Source organism: Nomascus leucogenys, chromosome 14, assembly GCF_006542625.1.
Source record: "Nomascus leucogenys isolate Asia chromosome 14, Asia_NLE_v1, whole genome shotgun sequence".
Taxonomy (NCBI): Eukaryota; Metazoa; Chordata; class Mammalia; order Primates; family Hylobatidae; genus Nomascus; species Nomascus leucogenys.
In genome coordinates, this window is record NC_044394.1 from 64,796,888 (window position 1) to 64,823,552 (window position 26,665).

At 34.9% G+C, this 26,665-nt stretch overlaps 1 protein-coding gene across 10 annotated transcripts in view; it reads left to right on the forward strand.

The window, feature by feature from the left end:
* Positions 1-26,665, forward strand: part of CTNNA2 (catenin alpha 2) — a 1,208,900-nt gene that overhangs the window by 1,156,016 nt on the left and 26,219 nt on the right. For 8 of the 10 annotated variants that reach the window (XM_030827614.1, XM_030827615.1, XM_030827616.1 and 5 more), the window contains 2 exons: positions 8,034-8,139; positions 12,131-12,265. In XM_030827614.1, the coding sequence (XP_030683474.1) occupies positions 8,034-8,139; positions 12,131-12,265 (241 nt within the window). Of the gene's footprint in view, positions 1-8,033; positions 8,140-12,130; positions 12,266-23,012; positions 23,157-26,665 lie in introns of all 10 variants that reach the window. The other 2 variants (XM_030827621.1, XM_030827619.1) reach the window with 2 other exon arrangements.

Consider the following 26,665-nt stretch of genomic DNA (forward strand, 5'->3'; position numbering starts at 1 on the left):
ATTCTTCCTATCCATGACCATGGAATGTTTTTCCATTTGTTTGCATCCTCTCTTATTTTCTTGAGCAGTTGTTTGTAGTTCTCCTAGAAGAGGTTCTTCACATCACTTGTAAGCTGTATTCCTAGGTATTTTATTCTCTTTGTAGCAACTGTGAACGGAAGTTCATTCATGATTTGGCTCTCTGCTTGTCTATTGTTGGTGGATAGGAATGCCTGTGATTTTTGCACATTGATTTTGTATCCTGAGACTTTGCTGAAGTTGCTTATCGACTTAAGGAGTTTTTTAGGCTGAGACAAAGTTTCTTTTTTTTTGAGACGGAATCTCGCTCTGTTGCCCAGGCTGGAGTGCAGTGGTGAGATCTCGGCTCACTGCAAGCTCTGCCTCCCGGGTTCACACCATTCTCCTGTCTCAGCCTCCTGAGTAGATGGGACTACAGGCGCTCACCACTATGCCTGGCTAATTTTTTTTTTTTGTATTTTTAGTAGAGATGGGGTTTCACTGTGTTCGCCAGGATGGTCTCAATCTCCTGACCTCGTGATCCGCCCGCCTTGGCTTGCCAAAGTGCTGAGAATTACAGGCCTGAGCCACTGCGCCAGGCCGACAAGGGGTTTTTCTAAGTACATGATCATGTTGTCTGCAAACAGAGACAATTTGACTTCTTCTCTTTCTATTTGAATACCCTTTATTTCTTTTTGTTGCCTGATTGCCCTGGCCAGAACTTCCAATACTATGTGAATAGGAGTGATGAGAAAGGGCATCCTTGTCTTGTGCCCGTTTTCAAAGGGAATACTTCCAGCTTTTGCCCATTCAGTTTGATATTGGGTATGGGTTTGTCATAAATAGCTCTTACTATTTTGAGGTATGTTCCATCAATGCCTAGTTTGTTAAGAGTTTTCAACATGAAGTGATGTTGAATTTTATCGAAGGCCTTTTCTGCTTCTATTAAGATAATCATGGTTTTTGTCACTGGTTCTGTTTATGTGATTAATTACATTTATTGATTTGCCTGTGTTGAACCAACCTTGCATCCCAGGGATGAACTCAACTTGATCATGGTGGATAAGCTTTTTGATGTGCTGCTGGATTCGGTTTGCCAGTATTTAATTGAGGATTTTCGCATCAATGTTCATCAGGATTATTGGCCTCGACAACCATCTGATCTTTGACAAATCAGACAAAAACAAGCAACGGGGAAAGGATTACCTATTTAATAAATGGGTGCTGGGGAAACTGGCTAGCCATATGCAGAAAACTGAAACTGGACCCCTTCCTTACACCTTATACAAAAACTAACTCAACATGGACTAAAGACTTAAATGTAAAACCCAAAACCAAAAACAAACAAACAAAAACCCTAGAAGAAAACCTAGGCACAACTATTCAGGACATAGGCATGGGCAAAGACTTCATGACTAAAACACCAAAAGCAATTGTAACAAAAACCAAAATTGACAGATGGGATCTAATTAATCAAAAGAGCTGCTCTACAGCAAAAGAAACTAGCATCAGAGTGAACAGGCAACTACAGAATGGGATAAGCTTTTTATAAACTACCCATCTGACAAGGGTCTAATATCCAGAATCTACAAGAAATTTAAACACATTTACAAGAAAAAAACACCATCAAAAAGTGGGCAAAGGATATGAACAGACACTTGTCAAAAGAAGACATTTATGTGGCCAACAAACATATAAAAAAAGCTCATCATCACTGATAATTAGAGAAATGCAGTTCAAAACCACAATGAGATACCATCTCATGCCGGTCAGAATGGCGATCATTAAAAAGTCAGGAAACAATAGATGCTGGCAAGGCTGTGGTGAAATAGGAATGTTTTTACACTGTTGGTGGGAGTGTAAATTAGTTGAACCATTGTGGAAGACAGTGTGGTGATTACTCAAAGATCTAGAACCAGAAATAATACCATTACTGGACATACACCCAAAGGATTATAAATCATTCTACTACAAAGACACATGCATATGTAGCAGCACTATGTACAATAGTATAGACTTGGAACCAACTCAAATGCCCATCAATGATAGACTGGATAAAGAAAATCTGGCACATATACACCGTGGAATACTATCCAGCCATAACGAAGAATGAGATCATATTAATTGTAGGGACATGGATGAAGCTGGAAGCCATCATTCTCAGCAAACTAACAAAGGAACAAAAAAACACCACATGTTCTCACTCATAAGTAGGAGTTGAACAATGAAAACACATGGACACAGGGAGGGGAACAACACACACTGGGGCCTGTCAAGGGTTGGGGAGCAAGGGAAGGAAGAGCATTAGGACAAATACCTAACACATGCGGGGCCTAAAACCTAGATGACAGGTTGATAGGTGTTGCAAACTACCATGCCACATGTAAACCTATGTAACCTGTACATTCTGCACACATATCCTGGAACTTAAAAAAAAAACCTCAAAAAACTAAAAAGGGTTTTACTACAGGACCCAGATATTTTGCTCTCAGACATTTATCCAGAGATGTAAAAACTTGTATTCACCCCAAACCCTATACATAAACATTTACATCAGCTTTATTTGTGATAGTCCCACACTGGAAACTACTCACATGTCCTTCACTGGGCAAATGGTTAAATGGTTAAGCACACTATGTTACATCTATCCACAGACTACTACTCAGCAATAAAAATACATGCAATGATTTTGATAAACCTTTAGATAATTTTGCTGAGTGAAAAAGAGTTATCTCAAATATCTCATACTGTATGATTCCGTTTAGATGGCATTCCTGACATAACAAAATTGTAGAGGTGGAGAAGAGATTCATAATTAGGAATATGTCAGGGATGGGTTAAATGGTATAAATAGTATGAGAGAAACTTGTGGTAATAGTACAGTTCTGTGTCGCAATTGTAGTAGTTACATGAAGCTATACTTACACAAGTGCATAAAAAATAGTGAAAGATGAATATTCCCTGTGGAGTTTACCAGTATCAATTTCCTGGTTTTGCTATTGTACTGTAGTTATATAAGATAGAAACATTGAGAAAGGCTGGAAGAAGAGTGAATAGGACATTTCTACACATATCTCTGAATTTCCACAGAATCTATAATATTTCAAAATAAAAAGTTAAAAATAGAAGACAAACTTAAATAAAATTAAACTTAGTTCCTCAGCCACACTAGCCATATTTTAAGTGTTCTATAATTACATGTGGCTACTGACTCCATATTGGATAGTGCAGAATTATAGAATGCCCATCATTACAGAAATTCTGTTAAAATTGCTATAGACACTCGGATGTCTGAAGGAGCTTTAGAATCCACTTGAAACCTATGCGATGATAGCATTAAAAGAAAATGCTACGCTTGCTACATAAGCCAAATTCAAGGTCTTCTCTTTTAAAGATATGGTTATTATTCCACAGTTATTCCTCAACTACCAGTAAGGGCAGCCACACAATCTGTTATGTAAGCAAAAGGAAATGAGTAACTTTGGTCCCCTACCTCCAGAAATGGCACAACTATTTTTTTTCTATTTCCCTTCTCTTCTGTTCATGATGTGGGGAAACTGGGTCATGTCACTAACTTTGTGCTCATTTAAAGAAACCTGGGCCTTGAAACTTTCTTAGAAGGGTGTTGCATCATACTCAGAACCACATGTGAGATATTCAGGATTTCCCAGATGATTCAAATAATTTTCTTTATTTTACACATGACTTTAACTGCATTTTAGTAGTTCAAATTTTTATGAATATTTAGACAATTGAATTTGGCAGTTGACAATTTTTCTCATGTTTTTCTGGGTATTTTTGCATTCTGTGTTTATATTTTATAGTAATACATTTACTTATACAGAATTTAAAGATAAAAGGGAGTAAAATTTAAAAATAAAATTGTTTGGGAAAGGATTAACTTTTCAATGTATTGTCCAGGGACAATTGGTTACCGGTTGGAAAACTGAAGGTGTGATTCCTATCTCACCCTATACAAAAGGCATAAACTAGGTGGATTTAATATCTAAATATAAAAAGGAAACTTTAAAATTTTAGAATAAAATGGAAGGATATTTTCAATTACCTTGGGATAAGGAAGAGCTTCTTAAAGAATGTATGAAAAGCATAAACTGTAGTATAAATGATGAATACATTTGACTAAAATAAAATTAAAATTTATATTTTAAAAACTGTAAAAAAAAGAAACCTAACATATAGACCAAGACTAGAAGTAATGTGCAATATAACAAAAGATCAGAATCCAAAATATCTGAAGAGCTTAGATAAGCAATTTAGAAAAAGAGTCGATAGAAAAATACGCAAAAGATTTGAAAAGACAACTCAGAGAAAATATGTAAGTCATTAATAATGATCAATAAATGATGAAGAGACTCAGTCTCCTCTGTCATAACAGGAATGAAAATTAATTTTTTAATAACCATCAGCTTGACAAGAAAAAGTGAATACATCTTAACATCTAAACGACTGAACATATCTACAGAAAAATAAATATGCCATTTTCCTCCTCATCCTGGGCTCAAGCAAACCTCTCACATCAGCCTCCAAATAGCTGGGACTATAGGATGGTCTTGAGCCCCTGAGCTCAAGTGATCTACCAGCCTCGGCCTCCCAAAGTGCTGGGATTACAGGTGTGAGGCACCTGTCAGTATACAGCTTTAATTAAAGTAACTTATACAACTATCACCCAGCTCAAGAAACCTTCACAGACCTTTTCTAAGTCACAATACCTTTATTCTTGACTAGCTGTAACTGTTACCTTGAGCTTTTTCAAGATCTGATGATGGTCTACGGGGGAAAAAGCCCTGAACTTTGTAGCATTTGCTGATGTCCATGAAATAAATATTCCCATCATGGCAGATTTCAAGCTCCCAACATTTCAACTGGCTTGCCTAGTTCCTAAAAACCTAACAAATAATTCTCGTATGTATGAGCCTATTCCAGCACTCATGTCAATTCTGTCATTTTTTGGGTTTTCTTTTTTTTTTTCTTTACTACCTAAGTGAGCATCTTTAAATAGTTTTGTTTTAGTTGCTTCTGAGAATATCAATATTATGTCACTTCATGAAATTACTTTCCTTCTGATATTCTGGAAGAGATTAAATAGCATTGAGATTATCTTCTCTTTAAAGGTTTAGTTAACTCCTCCAAGAAACCACCTGGATTTACTGATTTTTTTCTTTTTTTTTTTTTTTTTTTTTTTTTTTTTTTTTTTGATGAGTTCTATCTGACCACTTTCTTTCTTCCATGGAAATCAGACTCTTTCGATTTTTCAAAATCTCCTTTCTGGTCTGTTTTGATAATTTATAATTCTCCTAGAAACTTATTTCATGTTTTCACCTTTATTTACATATGTTTGAGAAAGCAGCTTTATGATACATTTTTTTTTTTGTTTTCTAACGTTATTGCTCTCTTATCTTTTTTACTTTTGGATATTTTTCTCCTATTTTTTCTTGATAGCATTCTAAATACATTTTCTGTATCTTTTTGGTTTAGAGCTAGTTTTAGGATTTATTCATAACTTCTAGTGTTTTGTTTTTCGACTCATTAATCTGTTTGTAATTTTATTAGTTTTTTTCCAACCTCTTTTTTCTGAATTCTTAAGCCATCTATTTAGTGTTTTTTGTAGCTTCTTGTGTATTAATGTATGTAGTTAAGGCTGCTTGTTTTTCTCTGAGCATATTACTTTAGCTGTTAAGAATAAATCATATTTAGAAGAAAAAAGTGTACTAAATTGTGATTCAGGACACATAGACTTCCATCCTGTTTGTCTCTGTGTGTAGCAGTGTCATTTGGGCATGTTACTTTGTCTTCCTCCCTAGATTTCAGCTTCCCCAACTAGAAAATGAGAAAATATTTGATCTCAGAACTTCTATTTTGCATAATTTCAAGTTATGAAATTATGAAATTGCATAATTTCAAGTTATGAAATTATGAAATTGCGTAATTTCAAGTTATGAAATTATGAAATTGCGTAATTTCAAGTTATGAAATTATGAAATTGCGTAATTTCAAGTTATGAAATTATGAAATTGCGTAATTTCAAGTTATGAAATTATGAAATTGCGTAATTTCATAAATTATGAAATATACCTTCATACCCGGGTTGCGACTCCAATAATTTGAATTGAGTCTACAACATGAATTCAAAAGTCTCAAACTTTTTTTTTCATAACATACTAGTAAGTCTATGAACTGTAGTCTCTGGTGTAATAAAAAAGACATGCTTCTTTTCATTCTTTGTCTACAATATGGGGGCCTGAGCATCAAGCAGATTCAGGGTCTATATAGACATTCTTAACTTGGAACATTTTGTCAGAATCAATCAGCTGTTGGAAGTTATTATGGAAGGTTCATGAGGAAGCATTTTCTAAGATCCTTTGAAATTCTTGAAATACATAATTGTTAGCAATGCAGAATCAAACAGAATGCAGTCTTATTGAATGGGTTAAGATGAAGTTACAACAAATATTGTGTCAGAGTAAACATCAGAAAATAGATTTTCTAAGGTCTAGAAGTTACAAAGAAATATGCAATAAAATAATGAGAATATTATTAAACATTGACAGATTCTGTATCCAAGTGTTCCTTAAAAAATAAAAACCATTTATTTTGCACTAATAAAAATGTTAGGGAATAGCAAACAGATTGTCACAGAATCTTTAACTCATCCATATTACGTAAAATTCACAAGTGAAATTACCGTCTACATTTTAAAATCTAAGTAGCAACCGCAAAATCAAAGTACTTTGTGGAAGAGTTAACGTAACTACAACAAAATGAAATACCTTAAGTTGTGTGTCTGTTTCTGTATTTAAACATTAATACAAACCCAGTATATTTTACTTATACCGAGTAATGTAGAAAAATCCAAGAAGGTGAATTAGTAGAGAAATGGGACAAAATATCATTCATTTACATTAGTTTACTGAAAGACATTTTGTCTTCTATTTTATAAAATGTCAATATGTAACAATAGCAATCATTGCCCTCTCTGTATAACCCTACATGGTCTAAATAAATCCCTTCTGAATAGTTTTTCTGTACAACTCACCACATTTCTAACTACAGGAATGTAATCTTGCAGCCTTAAAAAACACATTGATTTTCATGCACATAAAGAGACCAGGTTAATTAACGATGCTAAAAATGATAAACATAATTTATTCTTTACCTCTCACAAAAAGGGAAAGAAAAGTTATTACATGCTACATTTTGTTTAAAGATTTATGATGCAGCATAATTTCCATTTCCCTTATAATATTTAAAAGACATATAATATTAAACACTTCACCTAATTGCAAACCTTGTATGAAAATATTAGGGTGATGGTTTGGAAGCACAAAAACATTTACTGTCACTCATTGCTTTGTACGTTCTTTCATAAATCAGTATCGGAAGCACACAAGCCAACAAAACTCCGAAATTCTGGCCAAACAGTTCCCAGTTATGTGCAAGAGATAATTGCTTCTCAAAGGGCCAAACTGGACTTAAAATTTAAATAATAGAATATAAATATGCTGGACATGAGTAGGAAGATAATGCATGTGCGTTTATTTTGGCTAGAGTCTGCTTAAAATTTTGAATTTTTTACTTATGACCGGTGTAAGCTTGGATGAGTTACTAGATCGTTTTGGTCTCATTTTATTTTCTAAATGGGAGTGATGATACCTACTTTGCAGATTTGTTATAAAGTCAAAATGAGGTAGTCGGTATGACAGCTTTTGGTACACGGTAAGCAACTATAAAACTTTCATTTCTCCTGTGATGATCTTTTATAATCGGCCATTGTTTAAAAATATAGAACTTAATGTAAAACATAAAATGTGAACGTGCACTTAAAAATATGGGAAAATATTTCTAAAAATGACTACTAACATAGGAACTGGAGTTAAGCAAGAAAATATTCAAAATTCGACCAATGTGGCCAGTGCCAAATAAAATACAACACTAGACTCCTGGACAAAGGATATGGTAGGTTGGTCTCTTTCCCGTCATTAAGTGGATTTCTAATTATGTTGTATATGTTGTTTCAGAGGCAAAGGCCCATTGAAAAATACATCTGATGTCATTAATGCTGCCAAGAAAATTGCCGAAGCAGGTTCTCGAATGGACAAATTAGCTCGCGCTGTGGCTGATCAGGTAATAGAAGAGGGAAGGGTGGGCACATGCTGAGTGGAATCATCAATTAGCACTTGGGTTTTGTAATTAGTTTTATGCACCCTATAAAATGCCTCTGAAGAATGAATCAGAGGGGAGAATCACTGATATTTTACACACTGGTATCTGACTCTCCTGACACCGTGCTGGTGGCAAACGTAGATTTAGCTCAGGAGGGAATGCTAAGGCTTCTGACCAAAATTCCTTGAGAAAGAAGAACATACTACTTATGAGACATCAGCCCCTGAAGAATCACAGATTGTCCCAGCCTTCCCCATTCAGAAAGGCAACTATACTGCATAATGAAGGGGGGAAAAGCAGGTTTTTAAATTTTCATCGTTAGGCTCTTGGTTTAAATATCTTTTCAGAGATTCCTACATAATGCCCTCTTTTGCTTACTTCATGGTGCTTATCACATTTAAAAAATATATATTTAATTTACTGCTTTACTTTTTTTTTCTGTTGCCCCTAGGAAATTTAAGTTGCACATTTTAACTGACTGACAGAATGAATAAAGGAGAGAAAAGAGCAACCTGCCTTGTGGTCAGGGAACTGAATTAGCAGAGCTTTAGGGATGTGATGAGTCATGATTTGATGGTTTGTTTAAAAAGTTGTTGCGGATTCTACCAGGACTAGAATGGAAACTGGGGGTAGGACAGTCAGGGGTATTTGGAGATCAAAGGGCAGAAACAGGTTGCGGAATCTGGGAGAACATCACCTTTTTAAATGTAGAAATAAGAAACTAGAACTTCACCTTTTCTTATTTAATATGGATCTCACTCTAATGATATTCTTCATAATAACTTACGTTCCAACATAAGTGGGATTATTCCATGTGATCAAGAACCTTCAGATTTCAGCTTTATTCTAACCCAGACTCAGAGGCATCAGAGATAAATGAAATTCTCAGAGTATCTCTTAATGCTTTCAAACCAAACTAGGATATACATTGAAAGAGTTCTCACCTTGAATGTTTATTTCCATACTTTTCATTTTATTTGGCTTTAAAATCCTGTTCTAAATGTTTTGTTGCAATTATGGTCCATTTCTTTTAAGAGTGCTTTAGGTAGTAGACTTTTTCCAGGTAACTAACGATTATCCCTATAAGCAATAGTGGTTTACGGTTTGAACCACTTTGGATGGATTGTATCATAAAATATAAGTTTTGGAAATAAAATATATATGCTACTATCTACATGGAAATATTAACATGAATTTGCTTAGTATACTGCAGTACATTGATGCAAGCTGGAGATATTGAAAGAGAATTTCATCGTTCTCCATATATGGCTCTAGTCTCTGATGATCTGATGATTTTTGAGTCTTTGTGTTGCTTATTGTAGTTTTCCTCCCTCATTCCTATATATAAGGGTTGCTCCTCTAAATACTTACTGCCTCAGCATCCCAGGCTCTAACATCATTCAAGTCAATACCAAATTCACACACCTTTAAAGGCTGAAAAAACAAAGCAAACAAAACCCCACATGATTTTACTATCAGGATTGCAGTTAAGAGTCAAGAGTCAACGAATTCTCATTTTAATTTTATTTTACATATAAGATGGCTAATCCAATAAATGTTTTTAACTTTTGACTTCTGGAGAAACACTTATTGGTTGAGATAACTCAATTACTATGATAATTTGAGAACCGCTCACAATTTGTAGGAGTTGAGTGTTAACCCATTGCTATTGCCTAATTTCAGGGCAATATCAACCATGAGGCTTCACAGCATAAACTGAGGGATTTTTTTTTGACAGACTTCCGTAAGTATTCCAGAAAGTTCATGTAGAGGAGGGAAGAGACAATGAATTTACTTGAAAATATGCATACAAAAAAATTACCAACTAGAAAAGGCCACATTCTTTTTCTGCAAATGTGGAAAAGAGTTGGGACGTGTAGCGTGACCAGAAATTGGCCACCCACCAATTTGTTAGGAAGGACTTCTTGGGAGTGAAAATGAGTGGGGTTTGAATGGCTGTTTTATTATACTTTAAATCTCAATGGCCAAAAGTATTTCTCGGCATCTTTAGGCCCCTCAAGTTCAATAGTTTTGTTGTGACTTTTGTTTTTGATTTTACCATTTTGGGCTTTTATTTTCAACTCTGCAACCTGAAGCATAATTCAAAACAGTTGATATGTGAAAAACACATCAAACACACACACACACACACACACACACATACACACACACACACACACACACAACCAGGATACTACATTTATTTTGAGATTCAGTGACAGAGTATTTAAATGCTACTATTTCACAGTGACTCAAAATAAACAGATGAAGTTTAAAACATCCTCTTTGTGGCATTATTATTGTCATTAGCTGTGAAATAACTTGCAATTTTTGATAAATCTTCAGAAAAAAATGTTATCAAATTCTGCACCTATTTCCATGATTTAGGAGTTATTTTCCTTGATTCATCATGCCTTTTTAAATGTGTATTTTAACTGCTTTGGTTTAAATAATAGAGTAGAATGAGTATTACCAAGGACTGGATTGGTTACATATATTTTGCCAGAAAATATTTTATAAAGATTTGAGATATGCATGCCATATAAACTTTTTATGGACTGTTGCATTTTTAATTACTGTTCCATTGAGATAGAACTCTCAGTTTAATTTGCTGCAAGGTATTTGTATCAAAAGCCTTGTCAGCCCTCTGGGGAGATATCATTTTAAAGTTAATTCCTTTCCATGTATGGGTCCCTGGAGTAGCATAAATATTACAGTATAAAGTACTTGTAAGAAGCTAAAAACAGTTTCTGTGGAATTCTTTCTTGATAAATGCAGTTAGTGAAAAAATACCACAATGGTAAGTGTTAAATATAAAAAATATCCCTTTATTGTTTATTCAATAGATGGTTATATGTAATCACCGGCTTTACAGTATTGATAAAAGAATTTCCTTTCTTGAGCTTGAGGGAAACTTAGCTCAGAGTCTTTCTCCCATCCTCTCATTCTAAATAAGATACTTAAGTTGTGGCCGTAGGTACTTATTTCTTATAGTATTAAGGATCTGGTGATTTTATGTCCTTTACAAGTACCAAATTGATACAGAATAATTAAATGGCCTGGAAGTAGCTCAAGCTGAACCTTTGATAGCAAAAGAAATATATAGGCATCTCAATTCGTCGGTAGCCATTGGCAATGAAGCCTCAGAAATGTTTTCAGGAGTCATGTAGATGTCTCTAGAAGTGTTCAGCCAAACTCTGTGTGTGCTTGATGGACACCCATCTACTTCGGTCATAATGAAAATTCAGACTCCTTAGCCAGAGTTGACTCCGGTGCATCCATTAAAGGACTCTGTTTCTACTCTTATGAACTTCTTTCAGCTGGCTTCAGATACATTCTATCAAATCTGTTTCTCTTACAGTAGTCATGAACCATTTCAGTCTCTCACTTAAAGGCAAGTTATTATGTTGCTTACATTTTGATAAAAATTAAATTCCAAAAAGTGTAATAGACTTTTTTATAAGTCAATGATACATTTATTAGAGAACCAAAGGAAACAAATTGATTTTCTTCCCTCAACTAACTGGATTGAAACTGTCCCCTATGCTTGGCAGAGAGTGCCACACAAAGTAATTTACTTTTAGCATCCTTTGGTCCTCTGCATTAAAATAACATTTCACATAGTGAAAGTTGAAGAAAACTGTAAAATATTTAGGTTTCTTTAGAGTTTAGAAGACAGCAGGTAAAAATACTCATAAACATGTATAGAAGTCCCAATAAGACTTTCTGGAATATCTTCAATATTCTTCTGATAAAATTTTATTAAAATAGAGCCAACCATTCTTAACTACAGTCTTTGGCCTTTTTAAAATGCACTGTGAAAAAGTTAAGTTAAATGAATGTAATTAAGGTATATGACACTGAAACCTTTTCTTCCTGCAGCTTTTCTATAACAAATGTTAGAAACTGAAGAGTACTTACTAATCAAGATCACTCTTTTAATGTTTTATAGTGTCCTGATTCAGCATGTAAGCAGGATTTATTAGCCTACCTTCAACGAATTGCCTTGTATTGCCATCAGCTTAATATCTGCAGCAAGGTGAAGGCAGAAGTGCAGAATCTGGGAGGAGAGCTCATTGTGTCAGGGGTAAGCTGGACTTGGGCTTCACAATGTAAAGTTCCCACCGTTGCACTTCCAAGGCAAACATTCTTGGCAACAGTACTGCTAAAAACACCAAACTACAGTGGTTTATAGGGAGGGCTTTTTTAAAATAAATGTTATCACCATTATTCCAGACCTTACAATAACTCACAAAGAGCAATTTGATTTTCCAATTACCCTGTGTTTATTCTAGCCTTGTAAAATCTCCATTCTTCACAAGAAAACTAATTTTGTAGTCTGGAAACTCATTGCCAAGCTGTGGCTATTATAATTATTTGGGGCTTTTGTATATTTACTCATTGTGAGTGTACTTCCTTTTGTTAGTCCTAGTAATTTTCATTCTCTGTTCAGGAGCCAGCCTCTCTATGTGTGGATTGTGTTCACATGTTAGAGATGATGAAAACCATAGGAATTCATTCATCAGGTTCCAATGCATACTAGGTTATCAGTAACCCTTGAAAGCCAGAAGATGTTTGAATTTAATACAGGTTGATGTGCTGTTGCCAAAAACTAACGTAATTGTCGAACACTAACAATTATATATTCTTTGCTCGATCACTCCAGTGTTTCCTTTCTCATGAAAATATAATTATCTAGTCCATTTTTATCAAATGCATAGAAATAAGTTCAATGAATATTTAGAAGAATCACAATTTCTTGGCAAGATTTCCAAATATGTGTTGAGGTTCTTCACCTTGGCTTCTTCTCCTCCCTCAACCCGTTTCTCTCAACACAGGGTGCCATTTGTTGCAAATTATTTGCAAGTCCAGAAATGTGGCTCTGAAACCTTAGTTCTTTTCCCAGTCAGACATGATGCTACCATTTCAAGTGAGTAATTACCAGGCTCATAATATTATCAGCGTGGTGAATACCTTATGAAAATCAGACTAGTCACAAAGTTCAGTTCTTTCTGAAGCCATTTTTGGAAACTTAGAAGTTTGGCCATTTGGTAAAAACATGTGGACAAATCACTCTTGAACCCAACTGTTTTTGTTTCCATATTGCTTGAGTTGCAGAAAACATAGCTGGGAAAAGAACTGATCTGGCTTGCATAGAGACACCATCCGGAAAGCCTGTTTCATGCAGTCCCACCTAGAGCCCAGTAAATTGGCTATTTTGTGCCTCTTCCCAAAGCACAGTCACCTCTTTGCATTTCCAAAATGATCCTGCTTCAACATCCTTCAACAACCAAGAGCAATCTGTCTTGCAATGTGTCCTTTCTGCCAAGCTGGTAATTACCAAGATTCTCTCGCCAAGAAGTGATCAAATCATTGCATCTTCCTTGCTGCCTTTCTTATCTTCAGCCTTGATGGTATAGTTTCCCATACCACTCAGCTTTCATGTCCATCTGTATATAGCCCCTGTGGAACTGAGTGCTTTTTGTTCAGCTTGCCTTGTGTGCTTTCATTTGTTACTTTCCAATCTTATTATTTACATGGATGCGCAAAGCATCTTTGTGGATCTCAGACTCCACAGCCTCATCTGGGCAATTTTAACTAGCAGAGCCGCTCTCCATCATCCTCTCAGTACCCATTGTTTGTCACTGCCTCCAAAGCTTCATTTCCATTGTCCTTTCCTCATTTAGACGTAGTCCAAACCATCACTGGCTTTTATCACTTGCACTGTTGGCTTTCATAGAGGTGTTTGAGATTGGGAACACCATCAAGAAGCCTGTTCCCTTCTTTGAGTCTTGTTGGCAAAGTTCCTAAATCCTTGCATGGGAGAAGGCTTCTTTTAGAAGAATGTTGTACAACTTGATAATAATTCTGAGGCAAATGCATTATAAAAAGTTTGCTATATATGCTCTGTCATGGGCCTGCTCTTGGCTTCCTCATGATTTATTCCAAGCTTGATTGCTGTTTGGTGCCACACCTACATCTGTATTCTGCTGTCTTTGCCAATTCTGCCTCCATCTTATTCTTCATGCTCCTTCACTGATGGCCAATGGAGAAAAAAAAAAATGAATATGCTTACTGTGCAAAATAGCCACAAATGACTGCTTTCAAAGTTCTGAAAGAGTCAAGAATGTGAGACCCCATACACACACATTTTCAATGATTTTGCCAAGAAAATTGCACCCATTTATTCTGTCATATGGCATGGCAAAGTTGCTGTTTTTTTCGGAAGAAGCCATCATAGTTTAATGTACAATCAAAAAAGAAATACTTAAATCTTCTTTCGTTTTTCCCTGTGTTTATACACATGGGATTCAAAGCCATGGCTTCTCTGAAATATATGAAAGCCCCCAGGAAAGTTACATTTGTTAGAAGTCAACCTCTCTACCCAAACAGAAGAGATTTGGACATGTTGTTTCCATTTTGCCAAGAAAAATGATTTTGATGTCAAAACAGAGAGCCACGTTTTTAGTCTCATGCTGGCATGATGAACATATGTTAAGCAAAATGCACAATTATGTCTTATGTCAGCGTGTTTTTGTTTTATGTGATTCTATGTATACAAACTGAGAAAGGTCTCTTGTGTTGTCTGCTTTTGGCTTGAGAAGTGGGGACAGATAATTCGACAGGTCACGGAGGAGAATGGATACAAAAGCTCTCCAGGCGTCATGATGGTGAACTAGAGAAATAAAGCAGTCCAGGATGTGTTTCTGTGTATGCTCATCCACACAACTGCTATCTAAGAAATACCATTGATTTTCTACCTGGCAGTTAGTTTTTTTTGTCATTGGCTTAAACCTGTCTCAACCAAAAAGTGACATTCTTATTAAATCTCAAAGTAGAAAATGCATTTGTGAGCCAATTCAGCTTAACCTGGTTACTAAGGGAGTAATGGAAAAGAAAAAATATGATAGAATTGTTAAAGTGAAAGTAGAGGAAACTGAGTTTCAGAAGATTAAACCATCTATAAATTGGCTTTATTTGCTTAGTTTAATGTCTGCTTAGTTTAATGTTTGCTTAAATTCTTAAGCCAGTTTACAGGCTTTTTTGAAAAAAAGAATATTGAAAGCAGAAAGAAAGATAAGGAGGGGAGGGGAGAGTAGAAGAGAAGAGGCATAAAGGAAGAAGGTGGAAGAAGAAAGAAAGTTAAAGATAACACGTCATAAATTAGTTTAGTGCAAGTAATGTCCATTAAATGTGACAGCATTATCTTATGAGAGAAAAGTTAAGCCATATATTTTTTAGTATGTAAATACTATTTTGAATACAAATATGTTCCAGTATCATAATATGAGTATTACCTGTATCTTTAATTATCATGTTTTTGACTAATTTTTGTTTGCTAGGTTTCACAGGGTTTAATCAGCACCTTTAAAGTTAAAAACGGAGCTGTATACATGGATCTGGAAAAATAAAAATCATTCCATGACCTTTAATATCTTTAGCTACCCAAAGATTTATACATAGCATATAATTCTGAACAATATTAGAAATACTAATGTAGGACTTTTAAATTATGCATACAGAATATCTAACATTCTGATAAACCTAATAAAGCCTACCTAAACTGTTAAAGTTAAAAGATAACAGGAGCCTCATTATAACAATGAAGTCAGAACATAACAGCAATAACCCTACTTTGATCAGGAATTCGATGTTCAGGAGAGACGAGGATGTAATTTATGGCCAAATGTACACAAAAATGGTGCAAATTTTAATAGATTTTATTACATATAAATGTCTTTATATTAACAAAATATTTGAGTCAAGTCTGGAGGTGAGGAGTGCTAGTTGCTTAAGTCCTTGGGCTGAATGAATGGATTACTGACCTATTCCTGAGAGATTGAGAAGCTTGCCCTAATATGTACTTTTGTTCTTTGCCATTTAAATATCTCTTTTCCAAATCTGAATGCCTCTCAATTGGGTTTAGGGGAGAGGTTTGACAAGGTGAGCAAGTTTAACTTGTGACACTGGTAGGATTTGAATTGGTAAAGAGAAGATTGGAGACTGAGGGGTCAATTACAGTAATTCTTATTGCCCATGTTTCACATTATTTAAAAAAATTGGACTTTAATTACAGTCAACATGAATATTCATGGTATAGGTAATACATTCCTAAAAATATTGGAAACTGATAATATTCAAATCAATTCTACCTGACACTGGCATATATTCAAAGATGCATATGTGCATACAAACGTACAAACACAGAGCACAATTGATTGGATATTTACTCTTACACCCTCAATAAACTTTAGTGAAGTGGTCAGGAACTGAACAAGATTGATAAGTATAAACTATCTGATCCAATACAAATTAGGGAAAAGAAAATGTGGGATATATTTTGTACAATAATATATATATGGTTTGTTGAGACGAGAATTACATTGTATTTGAAGAGCTGTGTATTCCTTTTACTTTTAAAAAGTGCCAGTATTTTGTAATGAGCTAAAACAGCCATTGAAACAAGAATTGCATCTAACTGTGTAGACCTGTACATTAAGCAACCTTTTTTTCTTAATTTTTATATCTTCTATTTTGTCTATAGTCAATTCTTCATGATCTCCACGGATCAAAGTGTAACAGTAATGAAAAAAATCTAAAGTGCTAGCTATTTCAATTTGGGTTTGGAATGCATGTTAGTGTTTCATTTGAACCAAAGGGTATATGTTCTAGGAATTCATAGCAGTTCAAAATAATTTTATCCAGACCTTCCATGCTTGAAGGACCTTCCCTTATGTAAGAAAAGTTGCAGTGTCCAAACCTAGAGAGAGTAAGATAAAAACAAACTTCAGATTGCAAATCTGGATGTTAGGCATAGTGGAGAAATTGTGACTAAGAAAATGAAATGAGTAGTTATAACCATTTACAGAATGGCAGTAGTTCTTTGCATACACTTTGCTAGTAAAATGAGTTGTTGCATGATTCCATATTTTCCCCAAAACCCATTCCCCAATCTGTTGATGGTGAAACTATAACAATTTAAATTCTGATCCCTGCATTAAGTCTTCCTTAGTTACATTCATACCAGTATGAATGGTCATTGATTTCTGCACGACCCAAATTATAGACACCCTCAGAGGGAAATAACCTTTATATGGGTTTTCACTGAACATTCATTCCCCCAGAGTGTTAAAAGTGACAGTTTACCAATTCAAGACTGTTATTTTTGGAAGAGATGGGAAATTAATAGGAATTTTAATAAGAAAAGTAAAAATTTATTTTGGTGCTGGGCATCATAGAAAGCTTTGTGTCTTTTGCACTGCACCTGTGTATGTTCTCTGAATTCAAACAGTCTTGTACAAAGGAGTCTGGTATACTGCTCCACTGTAGGAAGTAGCTCTTCAGTTACATTTTCTGTGATGGTCACCCTACACTTACCAATATAATCAATTATGGCCATTTAAAAAAATCAGTCATTCATTGATGGAATTAAAGCATTGGTTATCTAACTGAGTTGTTTAATGCATAGGGAGATACTATGTTCCAATGTACTCATTTTAAAATAAGAAAACATACTGTGTTGTGGCAAAGCTAGGATGTAAATCAAGCAAATAACTCTTCTTACCTTAACTGGAGACATGGATTGACCTTACTTCGATCTACTCTGTGGATTGATTTGATTGTGTCACCTAAACTTGTGGGCTGATGAGTAATTTCTATTTTAGTTTGAGGGCATTACTGCTTGTAACAGTAGGAGTTAGTAGCTTTAAGAAGAGTGTGCCCTGAGATAATCAGTGCCATTACTTGTCATTCAGTCAGTAAAATTTCATTCCTTTGGGTCTTAGAATTTTTTCAAGTTTTGAGATGCTCTAATTAAAATAAGGTAAATAATTGACAACTTATTTATTATCAGTTAATGCCTTAGATTTCAGTTAATATTCTGAGAATGATTTAGTAGCCAATTAGCAGTAATACTTTGTGAAAACTTGGAAATTGGACACATGGGAGGTACCTGGATGAGGGGAGGTGATTGCGTATACAGTTGGCCTTCTGTATCTGTGAGTTCTATATCTGAGAATGCAACCAATCTGGGATTGAAAATATTTGGGAAAAAATAAAAGTAACAATACAGCAATAAAAATAGTACAGATAAAACACAATATAGTATTTATATAATATTTATATAACATTTGCATCATAATAGGTATAAGTAATCTAGAGAGGATTTAAAGTATACAGGAGGATGTGTGTAGGTTACATGTAAATACTATGCCATTTTATATCAGAGACTTGAGCATCCTTGAATTCTGGTATCTGCTAGGGTCCTAGAACCAATCCCCCATGGATACCAAGGGATGACTGTATCTTGGGATATCTGTAAAACCCAGACAGACCTATTTAAGAAGTACTATTTTGTAAAGCTTCCTCATAAGACATATCCTAATTTTGATTACTTGTTCATATATGAGAATGGTCTGATTTCATTCCAAGATTTTCTTTAAAATAATTTAAAAATACTTCAAATAATGTTTCAAATAATTATTGCTTTGAGAAGTGTCTTAAAAGCTACCCTCTCCCCAGTTTTGAATCTGTAAGAGCAAATCCAAATACATCCAACGTAATGTTTCCTTACATTGAACCCCAAATAATTATGGGAAGCTAAAGTGTTGAGTGAAGACCTTTATTTAGAAATGTTGTCTGTAAATTCAGCCCCTGTAAACACTTGAATTTTTCAGCTCTCAGCTCTAGTCAAGAAACAGATTATTTAAAATTGGTTACTTAAATCCATTGTGATTTTTTTTTCTTGTTTCTACTGGGGCTTACCCCAGGAATTCCTGGACTGAAATCTGTTGAAGAAAAAAGTTGATATGTGAACAAGGTGATATAATATGAACAGGTAAAAGAGAAGGGATATTAAAATCATATGCTAAAGATTATCTGGGGGTTTTGTCATTGATTTTACACATCTTTCCATTACCTTAGCTGGTTAAAAATAAGAATCTATAGCAAAACTGAGTCAGGATTTTTTTATTCAGTGCTGGATTTGATAACATTTTGACAATAATATTTTTCTTAAAATAGATCAGTTTCCATAAGTTGTTTCTAATTTCCAGTGGCAAACAGAGATTCCAAGAGTTGCATTTATTTCTTGTTCACATAAGAATATTTTCTGATTCACTGAATTCAACATTTCCATTGCGTCCCTACTATGTAAAATGCATGGTGATATATTTTGATTGAGTTGGGGAATTTAAAGTCTCTTTATCTCTAATACCAAATAATTTTCATGAAAAGGATAAATTTTCCTGTCCATTGTGTTTTTATTAGACTGTGTAGTCTATGTTTATTTTTTTTTCCATTTAGTTTCTCAGCTTACTGAAATAGGGTTTTCAGCTAGAATAGCAGAGTATCTGTTGATGGCTATCTCTGTGCATTCATTGTTTTCTTGGTTTACTATATTCTAGAAATAAAAGTGTGTTTAACTTACTGTCGTCTACATTCTGTCCCTGCAGATTATTTTGTCAAGTGCTTTTTCCAGCCTAATTTAAATCATTTATAAAATATGGCCTTGAGTGCAGCCCTTAGAAGAGAAATATGTGCCACTTTATGGCCCATGTATCTTACAAATAAGAAAGTTTCCAGATGGGCAATGTGGAGTTTCTTTGTTCAGACTTTACTGCATCAGAACACATTGTCTTACTCTATCTTAAATAGTAATTTTCCTTCTGGGCTATAAATATATTTCAAATACTTCATCCTAATTCTATTTTCTTGAAGGCAAGCTTTCTTAATTTAGACTTTTAATCTTTTCTTTTATCATCAATACTGTATCTTGTTTTATTACTTTTCTCTGAATACCTTCATCTGTGCAGATGCCTTGCTGATAATGAAATTGACTGGAACTCTGGCTAGACGTCCTGTCAAATCGGAACAACCTGTCTCTTGACCTCTTTCATCCATTTTCTTTGGCAAATCTCTTTTGCAACTGAGAATATCCTGGAGAAGTTATGGTCAACATCGTCTTTTAAGAACCATGTACATTTGTCAGCCCACATTTCTGTATGTGAGACACTACCATAAAACAAAATCAAAACATCTCTTTATCTGAGAACTTCCAATTTGAATCTGCTGCTATCCACATTTATTGGAGCCCCTCTTACTGAGGTATTTCTCTTCAATTATAACATTTTGGTCAACTTACATGAAAAAAATGCCTGACCATGTCTTCCATGATGAATGCATCTGCAGATTGTTCTTTTGGAGTGCACATTTTATTCCACCTGACTTTTCTCAATCTTTTGTGCTAAGAAGCTAAACAACTTTTTAGTAACCTCAAACAAAAACTGGAGACCAGCCCTACATCTCTCTGGTCAGAATGAAATTATAACCGTGACTATAATAGTGGAGTCTTGACTACTGAAACCTTGCGAACACTTCATATCTTGTCTTAAAGGGCTACTTACCCATTTCTGAAATATCATGGAAGTATGCAGCTAATCTACAGTTGGAGTAGAACTTAGGTTTCATGAAAAATGTCAAGAGGCTAGATCCTAAGATTTGGAAATTATCTGATCCTGGCATTGCATCCTGTATCAAAGACAGTTTTATTATTTTAACTAATATCATAACTAAAGGCATTATTATAATATCACAATCAATCATACTAAATTCACCTAAGAGGTCAGCACAGTTCACCACTCAGCATCCTTTTGATGCAGCCTAGTTTTGCATTGGGTTCCTGAAGTCATGCTCCATTTCCAAAGAGACAATAGGCAATTATAAGAAATGCCAATAGACAATCTAAGTTCAGTTTGTTTTATTTCAGTATTTTCAAAGTGTTTAACTCCATTTTTATTTAATATCTTAATGCTGGGAGAATTGTACCATCTGTATTGGGTAGTAAAAACTTAAGGTGTTTATTGGAAGAATGGACAATTAATCTTAATGACCTTTAAATTTTTTATGAGATGATCCAAGTAAGTTTCTAATATGTAATAATTTTTAAAACTGAGAAATTGTGCTAAATGACTAATTTATTTCCTACAATGGGAAAAATCAGAAGATCCCTAACTTATAAAACCAAATGAGATTGTTATAAAAAAATCAAAGATAAGCCAACTAGTCAATGATCCAATATGTAAACGTGGAGAGAAAATAAAACTTTATAGGGCCATTAATTGCAAAATCTCACACACAAAAAAGTTGTTGAATATAGAATTTGAATTTAGACTTAGCATTGTTGAAAATAAAAATAATAAATGATACAGCAAGGAAAATATATGCAGAGTATCATTGCCTCTTCTGTTAAGTACAGAAAAAGTCAAATACAGGCTAAACACCCATCTTTTTATATGCAAGACATTTTTTTTTCTTTTCTATTGACTTTAATTCTTTAAAGACATTCTTTAAATGTCTCTAACATTTATTTTGAAGTGAAAAATGGACGTCATGTTGACAAATCCATAATCAGTTTGAATTTAGTAGCTTCTGTGTTTCAAACTGCTCTCTAATCTGCCAATGTTGCTTAATTTTAAACTGCAATTATTGTAATACACTTATGTATTTAGTACGCTAAGAATGACGGGCTTAGAAATAGAATTATACTGGCTTAAAACAGAAAAACAAATCCCAAATTAAGATTTTTGTTTATCTGTATATAGAAACAGGCTTTGGTTTTTACCCATTTATGATGCCATAATTTGCAAGCTATTGTTTTGAATGTCTAGGTTTCCTAAATTTTTTTCTGTGGAAAGAGATGGTTTCACTTTCATGTATTCCACTAAGCAGATGAAGGCCTGACTTTTATGTGGATGGTTTCAGGATGTGCCTGCTCTTTGATAGTGTCTGTGACTTTTGTTTTGCCGTAATCAGTAACTTTGAGTATTCTATTTTTAAACTCCTAAATTTTCATTTGAAAAAAAAATACTTTAGTGCTCTACATACTATTCTCATACCTTTTCTTGTTTTCTATGAAAACTAGACTTGGTAAATAAAGCTATGACTAGAGCAGTAATCGTCCACGACAAAAATATTTTGGTCAGTTGGCATCACTGGGTCATGTAACTTGACCTCTGAGAGTGACAGTGCATTTTTTTATGATTTGCAGAAAACTTGCCATTTGATTTTTTCTACAGTTCTGAAGATGAACTCTAACTATTCCTTTTAGTTGTATATTTGATACACACAGAAAAAGTCAAGATTGTCAGTAATATTTTATATTGAAAGAATCTTATGAAAAGATTCTAAAGGTAGAAAAGGGCATTGGTTATTGGCTTATCCTTTAAATTATGCCCCTCACACAATCCACCCTTGGGTTAAAAGGAACAGTCAAAAGAGTTGCAATTGTAGCAACAATGAATGCATTAGTCCTTCAGTGATCCCAATGAAAGAGGTAAGTATCCCCTTAGTAGAGGACCATGTACAGAGGTTGGATGTGCAGAGGCCAAAGGCTTAAGGAAGGTCACACAGCAGGGCGATGGAACTTCCAAGAAAGACGTCAGGGATCCCCACATACCGTTCCAGGCTTTAAGAGCTGCAGCCCTTGCCTTCTCTCTTGGTGATCTTCAACACTTTAAATAGGGGATTCACCCCCTTTGAGCCCCACTACAGTTGTCCCTTTCAATGCCTGACAAGGCAGGGTGCATCTTCATTCTCCTCCCACATGGTTCCTTTATCTGTTCAAGAGCCAATGAGAAATCCAAATGGCCAGGCCGCTTAATGTCAAGAAAGCCCATATGTATATCTCTTTCAGCACGTAATTCCTCCATATACCTCTTTTTTCCCAATTACCCATTCCCTCTTCCACTCCCTAATCCCTTCCCAAGTAGGGTGCGTTTTTTTTTTTCTTTTGCTCTCTCTCTCACTCTCTCTTTTCTGTATCTCTCGGAAATCAGACAGGAGTTCAGAGCACTTTCACTACCTTTTATGAGGTAGATTGTGATGTCATAGATGGGGGCAGGGCTAGTCAACTTTCTACCCACCTCCCAACCTGTGCTGAGGGAGCTCCGATCGGGAGTGGAAGCAGTGATTCCTCCATGGTGAGTAAATTGACTTTCTAATCTAATGTCTTTCATTGTAATCATGAATTCTGAAGGCAGGGGGGATTGGATTTTAGGGAAATAAAAATGTGCCCACTTAAGGCCTCTTAATATTAACCAACTTTGGGCAAAGGACTTATTTATTCTTTATGTGGGTCAGAAATTCCACAGCACAGATATATCTTCAATTGTGGTCTAAACTTGAGAAGTGAAAATGGTATTTTTATTTCTTTATTTCTCAGTCTTTCTTCCCATTGGGACTGAAAGTCGTGGCATATGTGGAATGAATCCATTCTATAGTCTCTTTGTGAGCTTCACTAAGGAAGGCTAGTCAGAAGGATGTATTCTTCTTTGTTTGGAAGATTTTAGGGTCATGAAATATCCTTTACTCATGTTTGCCATGAGAATCAGTGGGCCCTTCTAAAATTGTGGAAGTTAAAATGCACATGAGGATGATACATGAGGATTATCAACAAATACTTTGGGTGTTAACAAATAAAAGCTTTCTAATGCAGTGACTAAAATATTCAGTTTTTGAAAAAAGTTACAACTCCTGCAAGTTTAAGGTCACAGCTATTTCAAGGTGTCACAGCCGGATTTACTACCCATTTTTGTTGTTGCACATCGTAACACTGATGCTGTTTCATAGGGTCTCTTGGTAGTTAAGAGGCATGAAAAGCTGCTATTGTTTCATTTGGGTTTCTATTATATTGCTGATTAGTTCTTTTATATGCCTTAGTATTTAGAAAGAAAAGATCAACTGGAGTGGGCACTTTTCTCCACTTCTTTCCTCATTCTCTCCTGGGTACCTATTAAAACTGTCAAGATGCAAGCTTTTGTATAAAAGGGTGAAGGGAGTTCATGGAGGTGGTTGACTCTTTAAGGGATATCAAAGCACTAGGGTGAGTGTTCTTAGAAGGGTTTGATGACCAGAATGTGAAACCCTGTTTTTTCTTAGGGTGGGATGAAAGCATCCTGGTGTGGATTATGAGTATTATAAAATATATAAAGAGGGTATCATCCCTTTTTTTTTTTTCCAAAATATACACCCCTGGTTGGCTAGCCATGATGAACATTTGTGTTGCAGAATTGGTTTCAGTTTAAAATGAAGAGTCCTTTCTGTCTCGTCAACAGCTTCTTTGTTATGCATAAATCCCTGACCCCCAAAGTTCTACACTTTTATATTTAAAAGCACTATAGCTGATACTGCCCTCTTTAGTACCCTGGGGTTGGGGAATGGGTTTTGAAGTTATTTGATACCTAAGTTTTCTAACCTAAATAAGTGACTATAACAGTAAAGATTTCAGGCCTGATAAAGAAATGTAGGGCCATAACTGGCCAATAGGAAGATTTTGATGACAGTCACCTGCAGGCAACTTAATATTGCAATGTGGGCAATAATGCCAGAGTTTTATATGTTGGTTTATCCCTCTTAAGTTTCTGACCTACCTTCCATTAAAAGTACTAGACCCTTGAAACCCAGGTAGAAGCAAACCTTCAGTGACAGAAAAATCTGATGTCTAATCATAGCTCAAGTTTTTAATTTCTTTTATCAACCCCTCATACAGCTGCCAGGTAAGAAATGCTCATATTTTCAAACCCTTGGGACACAATCATCTTTAAACTTCGTGAGTTAAGAACGGTTGTGTTGTGCGCTTGTGCAAATTCAGAGAGTCTATCATGGAATGCATTGTGCATGCACTTATTTATCTTCATGTGCCTGTTTCATTTATAGTGATGTTCAGTGTTTTTTCAATTCATTTTGTATGTATTAAAAGTTTAATTTTAAAATACATACATATATTGTGCTCTAAAGGAGACAGCGAAATGGAGTGGAGGTTGCATTAATTTGGGGTCTGAACACTTGGTGTGCTACTTCTCTGTGCTTGACTTGTTAGGTAACTCAAAGTAAATTACTTAGATCTCTCGGGCCTCAGTTTTTCTCATCTGTAAAATGATGGTAGATGATCAAAAAGAGATATTCTAGTGCATCCCTGCTCTAAAAATCTATGGTTTTATGGTATATTATTGAAGAAATGGTTTATGGGAAAATGATTGAATAGTTGATGAAATACAGTTTTTATTTTATACATACAATTATTAAATCCAGAAAAAACATTCAGTTTAAACAAGGTTTTAAAATGTGCTTCCTATCTGATACAGTGCTATTTGGTTAATAATATATGTGACTGAGCCATTTCTTTTAAATAGACAATGTCATTTGATTAATCTGCTAAATCTAAACCACTTAGAAAGTTATATATAAATTGATACCTGAAGAGAGGCAGAATCCATGATAGGTAGCTACATATTGATTTTGGAAGACCAATTCATGTTTTAACTCCATACCTTTGTGTTATTCTAATTATTGGGGATGTAAAAAACATTTACTAGGTAATAGATGTAGCTGATCTTACTGGGGCTTCAAAGTTTAAAATTACCTATGTAATATTGCAGGAAATCCCAGGTGGTTTTGGAAGGGTTGATAAGTAGGGAATTGGTGAGTATGGAACTATGTACTATGGGAGATAAAAAGTGTAAAGCCTTGCTCCTGAATTTGAGGAATGTGCAACCTTTTTGGGGAGTCTGTACACGTGCCAAGTGCCAACTTGGAAGTGAATACAGTAAATGCCAAAATAAATATCCCTGTGGCCTGGGTGGGCTGGATTGCACTGGGGAGTCTTATAAAAAGCTGATACTTTTAGCTAGCAGAGAGCAGAATGGTTTAGATTTTTGTATTATTGCATATAAGAAGGACAGGGAAGTGTTCCAGGTCTTCAAGACCACAGAATTGTAAATGGAGCTGAAGATATATCTTGTGTTCAGACATGACATGTGTCAAAATCAAAATATATTGCTTATAGTTGAACCTCATACTTTTTCTGAACCCTTTTCCCCTAAATCGTATGCTGACTGTACTAGATGAGATACATGTCTTTGGAAGAATTGAGGAGGCAGCAAGTGAGTGAACTGAGCAACTATAAAGATATAATCAGGCAGGCATTTGGTCAGTTACACAAAACTCCACATGATCACTCACAGCCACAACTATGGAAGAGAAATACATAAAAGGCAGAGGAAGGAAAGAGAAGACTCTAGCTTGGAGATATTCTGGTATTGTGATAAAAGTGGAAAGGGATCATCATTTGGGGATATCATTAACAGATTTAGAAATGTCAGATGGTGATGGAAATGTCCATCAGCTAATGAGAATCCATGTAACCAAGATGACTTTATAAAGCAGTTTCCTTGGGCACTAAGCAAGAATAACATCAGTTTCTCCACCCTTTAACAGCCAATATTGACAAGGTTTTAACACTAAGGAAACTGAACATGATTATGCAAGTCTCCTTCCCATATACTCTTGGAAATAGGTTATTGATTTGGGTATGATTTATTCACATTGATGAAGAACATTTACATTTGAAAGCCTCTCTGTTGCTGTAGATTCGCAGAAGATTTGCAGTGGATATTTTGCCTCATGTAGGGAAAACTGTTTTTGTATTTCT